We start from the raw sequence: 12,062 nt of genomic DNA on the forward strand, positions 1-12,062 counted from the left end.
TGCTGCCAAGCACTCCACCAGCATACACGTTGTACTCTCCATTTACATCTATTTAGTTGGAAGCTTGCTCATTGTGAGAAAGCACGGGAGAAAATATTATTGATGATTAAAATTCTATGTTACAATAAGCCCTATTTATATGTATACCTAACACATAACCTACTCCTATTACATAAGGGACTAGGACTAATTACATACATTCACATAACTATTCTAACACTCCCCCTCAAGCTGGTGCATATAAATCATATGTACCGAGCTTGTTACATATGTAGTTAATACGAGGACCAGTGAGAAACTTGGTGAAAATATCTGCAAGCTGATCATTCGACTTCACAAACATTGTAGCAATATCTCCCGAGAGTATCTTTTCTCTAACAAAGTGATAGTCAATCTCAATGTGTTTAGTTCTATCATGGAACACTGGATTTGACGCAATATGAAGAGCAACTTGATTATCACACACAAGTCCCATCTGACTAATCTCACCAAATTTCAACTCCTTGAGCAACTGTTTGATCCAAATTAGCTCACATGTCGCCATAGCCATTGCTCGATATTCTGCTTCTGCACTAGACCGAGCAACCACATTCTGTTTCTTACTCTGTACAGACAAGATGTTTGATGAATAATCCCATGAGAGTTCATAAACTGCTGAAATGGGGAAGACGTACTCTAGGGCATTATCACTACGAAATGTGCGGATAGAAACCCCAAATTGGAAGAAATTTAGGAAGGAAGGAAGAAGATGTACCAAATCTGTTCCTACAAAATGGAAGTGCACTGTTGGAAGAGCTTATTTCTTTTTCTAGTGGAACATATGACATTCCTATCCGTAGTTACAGTGCTCAACAACTAGTTAAGGCCACAAACAACTTCGCTGGACGTGTCCATGCTAGCACCTACGGTTACATCTGTAGAGGAACTCTGCAAGGCCGCTCTATCTTGGTCAAAATGTTCATAAATATTCCAGGTAACCCGGCCTCACATTCCAACTTTGACATTCTTGCTGGAGCTGTACGTGACATTGCAGTCACATCACTAATGAGCAGAAATAAGAATGTTTTAAAGATTATAGGTTGTTGTTTGGAATTCAGATATCCAGCACTAGTGTATGAGGATGCCAGATTCGAGATTCTAGCTAATTTCCTTGACCCCAATTGCGATAAATTGTTAAGTTGGAAAAGTAGATTGAAGATTGCCAAAAGCATTGCCAGTGCAATTCTTTATCTACACACTGCATTTCCAACTCCCATTATCTACAGGATCTTGAACCCCCATAACATTATCTTGGACCATCATTGTGTTCCCAAACTGTTTGATTTCTCATTTGTTATTTCTCTTCCTCCTGGAGAGTTGCAAGTGGAAGATGACTTGATTTGGATTCCTGGCTATTTCGATCCAGAGTACCAATCTTCAAGGTTTGTCACTCAAAAGACCGACGTCTATAGTTTTGGTGTGCTTCTACTTGTGCTCTTAAATGGACAAGGTCCTATATGCAGGGCCAATGAAGATGATCCAGAACACATTGTGAATTATGTAAATGACCATATTCACAAGGACGATCAATTCAAGCAGATTGTATACCCTAAAATCTTGAACGAATCGAATGTAAATCATCAACAGCTACAAGCTTTCATTAATATCGCTTTAAGATGTGTCCAGGCTAAGGGAGAAAATAGACCAGATATGCTCGATATTGCAAGAAAGATCCTGCAATTTGAGTAATGTGTGTACAACTGATTCATAGGCTCTAGAAAGATTTCTTCTTGAATCTATGGTTATGCAGTGTTACAATTTAGAATGTCGTATGTAGTTGAGAACATTGCATATTTCTAGAAGTGCAAGAGTCAAATTAATTGTTTTCTTGTTGAAATTCATCATATACTTGTCCCACAAGACATGCCAAACATAATCAGTTTCGCAAAAAAAAAAAAAAAGAAACCCCAAATTGATTTTGAATTTCAGCATGGAAGGTCTGGAAAATAGAAAACAAATCAGATTGATTTTTCATCAAAAATATCCAAGTGCACCTGGAATAATCATCAATGAAACTGACAAAGTAGCGGAATCCCAAGGTAGAACTGACCCGACTAGGACCCCAAACATCTGAATGGACTAAAGTAAAAGGTGACTCTGCTCGATTATCAAGACGCCGCGGGAAATGGGAGCGGGTATGCTTACCGAGCTGACATGACTCACACTCTAGAGTGGACAAGTGAGATAAGCTAGGTACCATTTTCTGAAGTTTTGACAAACTGGGATGTCCCAACCGTTTATGTAATAAATCTGGTGAATCAGTAACGGGACAAGTTATTGAAGGAAGACAAGATACGAGTCCATGTGATTTTGAAAGGATAAGGTAATAAAGTCCATCTGATCACGTTCGGTACCAATATTCCGCCTTGTACTGCGTTCCTGTATAAAAACAAGGTCATCAAGAAATAGAACAACAGATTTAAGTGATTTGGCTAAGCGACTAACGGCTATGAGATTAAAAGGACTACGGGAACATAAAGAACTGAGTCTAAAGGTAAGGAAGGAAGTGGGCTTGCTTGTCCTATTGCAGTTGCCATGATTTGAGACTCATTGGCCATTGTGACCGTTGGAAAAGATTGAGAATATGAAATACTAGTGAAAAGAGATTTGTTACCAGAAATATGATCAGATGCACTTGAATCAATGACCCAAGACTCAGAAGGTGAAGATTGGGAGACACAAGTCATGCTACTATTTGTTGGAACAACGGAGGCTAATCCTGAAGATGTCTGTTTCCGTGCTTTGTCCTGAAGGAACTCAATATAATCCGGTAAAGAAACCATCTGGATTGGATTCAATGCATTCGATCCAACGGATTATGTGTCTAAGGCTTCTAATAAGAATGACATTATAATGTTCACACCGGAAAAAAAATCAGAAATCCCTTATGGAAATTACTATTAACGCCAGAAAAATCAGAAAATTTTCTGAAAATCACTGTTCAAAGCGGAAATCACTGTTCACACCGGAAAATATAAAATTGTCAGAATTAGGTTTAAATTGGATGGGTAGGCTCGGAATTGCAAGACAATTACACTGTCTAAAAGAAATTTTTTCAAATGTTGGCCGGAACATCCCTCACACGCCGGCGGCGACAGAACTCCGGCAGGCGCATGGGGGCGCGTGGGGGTGTGTTTCCAGGTGTTCTTTTCTGGGGTTTGGTCGCCTATCTCTTGGGAACCTTTTGGTGGTGTTGGATTTCGCACAAAACTGATAATTAGTGACTTTGACTCAAATAGTCACTTAGGTCACCGGAAAATCGCACGGTGACTGAGTTGTTTCTTCCCGGATATCGCTGGAATGACGCGCAACGATCTCTTCTCACTGGTGCTCTGATACCATGTGAGAAAGCACAAGAGAAAATATTATTGATGATTAAAATTCTATGTTACAATAAGCCCTATTTATTTGTATACCTAACACATAACATACTCCTATTACATAAGGGACTAGGACTAATTACATACATTCACATAATTATTCTAAAACTCATATACGATGATGTCCCCTAGATTAATAATATTACCATAGGTTCATATGATTTCTCTGCCCTCTGCCCAGCTAGTATGTTTATTCCCAGCTTGTGTCTTCTCCAATTTTGATTGCAACCTAGTTCTTTTGGTTCATTTCTCTTAAATCTTCAACCGGTTAATCGACATGAAAAAGTTAGTGACCTGATATTCTGCTGCTTGTATAATTAATCAGTGTCCTCGTTATGAGTTTTATTGTGTCATGACTAGTGAGTAGTATTTTGTTTGACCAAGCTTTTGTAAAACTAGAAGTGCTTATTTTTACGAAAAGAAGTATTTAATTCGAATAGTTAGGTGCTTGACCAAGTTTCCGAAAAGAAATAAGTTCTTTTGAGTAGTGGCAGAAGTTTTTTTTCTTCTTTTGCTGTGGGGAAGAAACTGAAAAATGTAGCTTCTTCTTGAAAGCATAAGCAGATGCTGGAGAAGTTATTTTTTGGGAAAAGGGTCAAATTTGTCCCTCTACTATAAGAAAAGGATCAAGTTTACGCTCCGTTATACTATCAATCTAAAAATACCCTTAACGTTACACAAATGGCTCATCCGTTAAAGCAGTCCAAGGTGGACATCCAATCCTATGTGGCACCGACATCTTGGTGAGGTGAACACCACATGGCAACCACCTCATCACCTAAACCCATTTTACCCTCTCATCTTCATTTCTTCTTCCACCATTAGCACCTCCTCCCTCTCTACCACCACCACTCCACCATCAATACGTGATTTTTGAGGAATAAAAAGTTTTTATCTTAGAAATCAGCCCAGTAATGAATTTCTTTGCAAAGTTTCATGAGGATCTGCGATAATTTACTCTTTCTCAAGCAAATTACGAAGATTGAAACTACAATTTTAAGCCTATGGAGAAGCAAATATTACGCCTTATTTTTTGTGGAGCTTGATGGGTGCGGAAGGAATGAAGCATACTATGATTAAGCTTCTTTTGGTGCTAAAGAGGGATTATTGGCCTTATTACCTTAAATAGATAGATCCTGGATTTGATATGGCAGTCATGATCCCCTCATCTTCGGGATTCTTTTTTCTTCTCCCATAGTCTAAGAAGGTCTCATTCAACCGGATTAACGCGTGACCACTTGATGAATTGGTTACGCCGAATTCTGATCACCTTGTATGTGCTACTTTTGAATCTTGAAGCAACTAATTCTTTACTGTAGTAATGCTGCAGAAATTACTCTGGCCAAGTTTTGGTGGGAGAAGTAGAGGGAGGGGGTAAAATGGGTTGGGGTGATGAGGTGGTATGCCACGTGGTGTCCGCCTCACCAAGGTGTCAGTGCCACGTGGGATTGAGTGTCCACCTTGGACAGCTTTAACGGAGGAGGGATATATTTGAGCCACTTGTGTAACGTTAGGAGTATTTTTAGACCAATAGTATAACATAGAGTAAATTTGATCATTTTAAAGTAGAGGGGTAAATTTAACCCTTTTCCATATAAAACTTCCAAGGCGAAAAATATGCTTACCAAAAATTTATATTTATCAAACTTTCCCATAGTACAGACAAAGAATTATGCATTGTTGCCATTACATCTTTGGCCAAAGACTGATAAACCTGCTCTCTCTCTCTCGTGATTTTTTCTTTACATTGTAAAAATGAACTTAAGAATCTTACTGAAAATCTCTCATAATAAATATTTAAAATCATTAATATATTTAAATTATGATAATTGTAAAGTATATCTTTACATGTCTTTTTATATAATTTGGCGCTCAAAAGCACTATTTTGAAAGATTGACCAAACACAAGCTGTTTTATACTATTAACAAAAGCTCTTCTCAAATGATATGGGTAAGCATAAATTGCAGCCCCAAAGTCCCTTTTTTTTTCTTTCAAAAACTCAAAAAAGTACTCAGAATAAGTAGATTTTGGAACCTTGGGCAAGCATGCTCGTAGTGCTCAATTTTTCAAGTATAAATGCAGGGTTTGGTTCAACTCTACGGCAGGGAAATATTACTCACCATGAATATATTCAGGTAAATATTTACCAGCCGTTCTGTGTTTGAATGTATATATGATGGCAGTGCCTAAACTAAGATCATACAGGTCGGCAAGGGACGAGATGTCGGGCTCAACCAGATTGCATTATTTGAAGGCAAAGTTGCTGGTGGTAATGGTGAACAAGTTCTCAGTAGAGATGTTTACAGGCTCGGCCAGCTCTTTGATTTCTTTAGAATGTTATCATTCTACTTTACAACTGTCGGATTCTACTTCTGCACAATGGTATAATTTCGCATTCTAAATGCTATCCCTTGTGTTAGTTGTGATCTCCTTAGGCTTTAGCTATAATATGGGTTGTGCTTTGTATGCTTATTGCAGCTTTCAACTGCCAGGTATATGGTGATGTTTCTGACAGATCCTTTTAAACTTTTGTGCAGTTGACAGTGCTAAGTGTTTATGCTTTTCTCTATGGCAAGGCATATCTGGTAAATACTCAGACAATTTTTTGCTTTTGGGTACTTTGGGTATCAGTTATAACTCCAGATGCTTAAGCTATTACAGATAGGGTGTACAGTTTGACCTTTCAAAGTAAGTTAGGATTGCTCATTTAGTTGACCTATATCTTTGCACCAGTGTTATTCTCATGGTGCAGTTAGCATTTCGATAATTCTATGAGCAAGCAAACTTCTGCTTCCAAATTGTGGATTCTGTGGAAAGATTCTGCACGGGACTCGCAATTCAGTTTCCATTCACACCTTTTTGATTTGTCAATGTTATTCTTCGCGTGCTGTTTGTCAGACTATTCAAGAACTATATGTAATATTCATGGCCTGCCTCTTTTTGAATATCTGCAAATTTTTTTCAGGCGTTATCTGGTGTTGGTGCCACTATTGAGGATAGAGCTGATATATCAGACAATGATGCACTCAGTGCTGCTCTCAATGCACAATTTCTTTTTCAGATTGGTGTCTTTACAGCGGTTCCCATGATTCTGGGTTTCATTCTGGAACAAGGTTTCCTAAGGGTATGTTTCTTAGGTCCTTCTCATAGTTTAATCTGTTATGCTAAAGAAGTTCTCTTCTTTTACCAAACATGATTGACTAATAATTGAGCAATTACTTGAATTGCTTACAAAATCTTAATTGAGCGACCAATGAGCATGTTTTTCTTATCCTTGAGAAATGATGCTTATATTTTCGCCTTTTGAGCTTCTTCTCAATCTTTTGGAAATAATTTCTCTGTTTTACCTTCTTAGCTTTAGATTGTAGTATCTTTGTTGTTAGCAATCCTCACAAAAGATATACAGTTTGGACAACTTTTGAAAAAAATTATTTTGAAAAAGAAGTTTGTGCGAAAAAATGTGTTTTGTTAGCTGTATTACTTCTGAAGATCTCTAAGTGTTCCGTGAGTGGAAAATGCTTGTTCTTTGAAGAAGCACTGTCAAACCATTTCTTCACAGAACTGTTTTTTTCAAAACAAACTTCTTGAAGATCTAAGCAGACAATGTCTCATGCTCTATGTTGCACGAACTCTCCAAAATTCTGCCGCACTCGTGCCGGATCCTTAAAAAAACTATTTTTGGAGGATCCGACACGCACCCAGCTACATTGTCGAAGAATCCGAGCAACATAGCTCATGCTAAAACTTTTTGCAATAGCTCCAAAAAAATTCCTGGAGAACGCCGCTAATCTCTATGGAGAACTCATCAAATGCTTTGCTACTTTATTTTTTGGGTGGTCTTTCACATTTCAAATCTTGTGTTTTTTTTTTCATGGTGCATAACCTTCTTGTCTGGCCTCTAACTGCCTGTCTATTCTCTGCTTTGACTGACATCATTCTTGTCGCTGCAGGCTGTTGTTAGTTTTGTCACTATGCAGTTTCAGCTTTGCACTGTCTTCTTCACGTTCTCCCTGGGCACTAGGACACATTACTTCGGTCGGACTATCCTCCATGGTGGTGCAAAAGTAGGTCCATCTCCTCCTCGCTACTCAAATATTCTTATATCTTGGCATAGAACTAATCAGAAAATCTTTTTCTTAACAGTATCATGCAACTGGTAGGGGGTTTGTCGTTAAACACATCAAGTTTACTGAGAATTACAGGCTCTACTCCCGCAGTCATTTCGTAAAGGGGTCTCTCTCTCTCTGTCTCTCTGTGTGTGTGTGTCTGTCAGTGTGAGTGCATGCACACGCATGTGCGCACATCTATGTGGTCATTTTGTCATAGCTCTTTTCTGTTCTTGTGGGAATATCAAATAGTTTACCAATCTTTGACCTTCTTCAGCATGGAAATTGTGCTTCTGTTGGTGGTTTATGCTGCTTATGGCTACAACGATGGTGCTTTATCCTACATACTTCTCACTGTTAGCAGTTGGTTCTTAGCTGTTTCTTGGCTTTTTGCTCCATATTTGTTTAATCCAGCGGGATTTGAATGGCAGAAGTAAGTAATGCTTTATTATGTTTGGACGTTCATATATTTTTACTTGTTTCTTGTCATCATTCTTGTGTTCCTCTATAGGACAGTGGAAGACTTCCGTGACTGGACCAACTGGCTCCTTTATAGAGGTGGAATTGGTGTTAAAGGGGAAGAAAGTTGGGAAGCCTGGTGGGATGAGGAACTGGTATGATCTCTACTTTGATAAGAATGTGGTTATTGACCTTCACTATTAATCTCCATCAGTTTACTAATGAGAAATAAAATAGGGGTAATCAATTCTCTGAGCCTGAGAAATTGTGTGGTTTTGTGCTAAACTACTGACATAGATGCTTTAAAATGGGTCGTCACCACATATGTCAATTTCCTCTTGGTGTTGAATTCAACTGATGAGTCAATTTCGCTGTCATAACATCTTTTCTAGTTCATCCCAAAAGTTACAAAAATGCAAGTGCTTTCTACACTTTGTATTGGTTTATTATGAATTGGTGAAAATGTAAGGGTACACAACTGATTATAAGAAGTTCAAAGGGGTGGAGTTTTGTCGTTACTCTTCTTTTTCATTTTCTATTTTTTGCTTTTACTACTTACCGAAAAACTTACTTACAGTGGATTGACTTACCCACTCTTTGTGATCATATTTATGTGTGCCTTTCTTGCTTTTGGCCCTGCATATGGATTATCAGAATTAGATGTTGGGATGCTTATAATGTATAAGCGTATTGTATATCTACTCGAGACATGTGAGCTAAGCTACACTTTTCTGAATTAGTTACTGTAAGCAGGTTTTATATATTGTTTATGTGAATTCTCCTTTATAATTTCTTCGATATGAGATGAGTGCATTAACTAAATAACTATGCTTCTTTCCTTAACTGTTGATGTGTAGCTGCGTTAGAGTCTATTGACAATTCCTGATTTCACTCATATTCTTCTAAAAGAATTTGACGTCACCTTTGTGTTTTTTGACAGGCTCATATTCGAACCTTTGGAGGGAGGGTGATGGAGACCATTCTTAGCTTACGATTTTTTATATTCCAATATGGCATTGTCTACAAGTTAGATGTTCAGGGAACAAATACATCTTTAACGGTACTATTGTTACTCTTTATCTAACTTTTCTCCTTTCTTTGCTACACTTTTTTTTGAGAAGGTAAACTGTCCAGTATATTCAAAAAATCATCAGCACAAACTTTGTGCTGGAAGCCAAAATAGGCAATTACAATATGGAAAAGCAAAAATATAGCCCTTGTTCTTCTTATAAGGAACTCAAAACATCTAGGATTGAATCAGGATCCTCTACGTATTCTGATTTACACCAAAAACAAAAAAGAAGAATACACTTCATCTTAATCTTTTATAGAGAGTTGGTTTTATCTTCAAAGCATCTCAGGTTCCTTTCTTTCCAAATTGTCCATCAATTAGTTGCTGGGACAATTTTCCATCTGTTTTTGTCTGTGGTAAAGTCTATCTCTGTGTTCCAGCATAATAAAGGATCAGAGGTTCTCCCTGGCATTACCCATCTAGCACCTCTGAGATTAATGAACAAATCCCATAATTGGCTGGTCACTCTACAATGAAGAAACAGATGGCTGTCCACACAAATAACATCTTGAAACAATTGGTATACTCTTTCTTAGATTATCCTGAGTGAGGACAGCCTCCCTAATTACCAACCAGGTAAAACATGCCACTTTATAAGGCACTTTTACTTTCCATATGTGTTTCCAAGGCCATAAACTGAATTGAGATCCCTCCCGGTTCATATCTTTGTATGCTGAGCTGACTGAATACATCCCATTACTATGATTTTGCCATCTGAGTGTATCTTCACCCTCCTGTAGTCCACTACATTTGCTACACATTTCCTGTTAATATTGTTCCATATCTGTCTTAATTTGGTCTTAAAAGACTCGATAAATGTAGTTGTCTTTTGGGGGCCATCTTTTGAAGCCTACGTGCCTAGTTTTCATCAAATTGTAAAACGTTCAGTATGCACAGGTCGAATTTGCATCTACCACGTGTTTGAAGAACCCAAGTCAGTTTGATGTTGTGAGGAAACTTTGATGTTTCTATGCATGAACAAGTTTCTATGCATGAACTTTGATGTTGTGAGGAAACAAGTTTTTTTACCACTCAATTGGTGATGAGAGAACAAAGTTCATTGTTAGGTCTTACAATCTTAAGCACAAGATGCGTATCTAATGAAGTATATAGATTCAACTGTGAACCACATACAGTTGATTAGAGGTCGTAGTAGTGAGGTATGATGAGCTGGAGAAAACTTGGTTTTTGACGTTACCCTCTGCCACGTTTGCTCTCGGTGTTCTGTTTTCATGTACAATCAATTTTGATATGACAAGTATTAGCTGTCTATTGAGTGAGGCTGACTGCTGGTCCTTGTGTCTTTATTGTTTCTCAGGTGTATGGTTTTTCATGGATTGCGTTTGCTGTCATCTTAGTCCTCTTCAAGGTTTGAACCAAGTTTTTAATCTGTTTTAGTTTCTAAAATTGAGTTTGAGGATATTCAAACGAGATCTATTATTTTGGGATGCCACAGGTGTTCACTTTCAGCCAGAAAATATCAGTTAATTTTCAGTTGCTGCTGCGTTTCATCCAAGGCCTATCGTTTTTGCTTGCCGTTGCTGGTTTAGCAGCTGCGATTGTAGTTACCGATCTTACTGTCACAGATGTTTTCGCATGCATCTTAGCATTCATACCCACTGGCTGGGGAATTCTCTCGGTAGGTCTTCTTTTGTTCCACTACATTGATGACAGTTTGCGTGCATGTTTGTTAGAGAGAGGGAAATCACTGATATTAGAATTTCATCTCTTACTGTCAAATAAGCAAATAAATTTCAAAATCTAATGCCACATCAGTAGTAACTTGCCCTTGGTTTCAGTTGCATCATTTATACAATTAGTACCGGTCAAGAGCATAGTGTGGTATATTTGTGTGTGTCAAAGTGTAGGGCATGGTATTTTTATTTTCTTTTGTTACCAGGAGTCTTCAGAAACAGCTTCTCTATCTTAAGGGTAAGGTGTGCGTACACATTACCCTTTCATCCTTGGGATTTATCATCACTCCCCCCCCCCCCCCAAAAAAAAATGTGAAGAACCCCATTCTGGCCCTGCTCTCACGAAGGAACTTCCTTAAAAGTTACAAGTAGGATAAAGTCAAGCTTCCCTGCCAAGTGGTAAACAATATACATTGATGTTCACTGAGAACAGGACATTATACCTTGTATACAAATCTTGTTTTTGATTGTGCACATCTTTCTTTATCCCTTCTGGACTGTATTAATTTCCGGCAAATGCATGTTTCATCATTTGACAGATTGCTACAGCATGGAAGCCTCTAATCAAGAAAATGGGGATGTGGAAGTCTTTCCGTTCAGTTGCTCGTTTGTACGATGCTGGTATGGGGATGCTCATCTTCATCCCAATTGCACTGTTTTCTTGGTTCCCCTTCATTTCAACATTTCAAACCCGGCTTATGTTCAACCAAGCGTTCAGTCGAGGGCTGGAGATATCTCTCATCCTTGCTGGAAACAATCCGAACACTGGTTTATAATATCTCATATTCCTCTGATCTTGTACAGAGAAGAGTAGTTCATATTGTTGTATCACTTTTAGGAGTTTTTGTTAGAGTAAGTTATTATTGAGCTGCGTCTTTTGTTCATTTACATACGTTGTAAAGTTATTGTGTATAGTTTTCAGATATGTTTAGGTATACCAGATAAGTGATTTTGTCATTGACTATTTTTGGCATAGTAATCTATTATTTAGTGAGCAACAGAATTTCTTTCCCCCGATGATTATTGCACATATACGAGTAGCGGGATTTTTCTTGCTTTACAGTTATCTGTTTTCACCGATTAGTAATATGAAATTGGATTTGTTTTAGGATTAGTAGTAGCATGATATTCGTCGGATTGAGCAGAATCGAAATAATTTTAGTGCAAAATTTGGCCTTTTGGAACAAAAACTTCATGTAGACTGGTCGAATTCTCCAGCAATATCAAATTTACAACTTAAGGTGGAAGGTAATAAAGCAGAACAGGACACTCTGCACTAATCAATTTGATTACCAAAAGTCACGATTACAA

General features: G+C 37.9%; 2 protein-coding genes across 3 annotated transcripts in view; both read left to right on the forward strand.

Moving 5' to 3' along the window:
* Positions 1-11,768, forward strand: part of LOC104220187 (callose synthase 9) — a 48,529-nt gene extending 36,761 nt beyond the window's left edge. Inside the window, exons 41-52 of one of the 2 annotated variants that reach the window (XM_009771008.2) lie at positions 5,503-5,555; positions 5,626-5,802; positions 5,958-6,005; positions 6,386-6,544; positions 7,371-7,484; positions 7,564-7,694; positions 7,804-7,959; positions 8,038-8,140; positions 8,926-9,045; positions 10,376-10,426; positions 10,514-10,696; positions 11,291-11,768. In XM_009771008.2, the coding sequence (XP_009769310.1) occupies positions 5,503-5,555; positions 5,626-5,802; positions 5,958-6,005; positions 6,386-6,544; positions 7,371-7,484; positions 7,564-7,694; positions 7,804-7,959; positions 8,038-8,140; positions 8,926-9,045; positions 10,376-10,426; positions 10,514-10,696; positions 11,291-11,527 (1,532 nt within the window). In that variant the 3' untranslated portion in view covers positions 11,528-11,768. The remainder of the gene's footprint in view (positions 1-5,502; positions 5,556-5,625; positions 5,803-5,957; positions 6,006-6,385; positions 6,545-7,370; positions 7,485-7,563; positions 7,695-7,803; positions 7,960-8,037; positions 8,141-8,925; positions 9,046-10,375; positions 10,427-10,513; positions 10,697-11,290) is intronic. The other variant, XM_009771009.2, reaches the window with a different exon arrangement.
* LOC104220189 (non-functional pseudokinase ZED1-like) lies at positions 14-1,944 on the forward strand. Its single transcript, XM_009771010.2, has 2 exons — positions 14-1,421; positions 1,503-1,944. The coding sequence occupies exons 1-2, from the start codon at positions 955-957 to the stop codon at positions 1,726-1,728; spliced, it is 693 nt and encodes a 230-aa protein (XP_009769312.2). The 5' UTR covers positions 14-954; the 3' UTR covers positions 1,729-1,944.
* Positions 11,769-12,062: the final 294 nt, after the last annotated feature.

The sequence above is a fragment of the Nicotiana sylvestris genome, chromosome 11 (genome assembly GCF_000393655.2).
Source record: "Nicotiana sylvestris chromosome 11, ASM39365v2, whole genome shotgun sequence".
Lineage (NCBI taxonomy): Eukaryota > Viridiplantae > Streptophyta > Magnoliopsida > Solanales > Solanaceae > Nicotiana > Nicotiana sylvestris.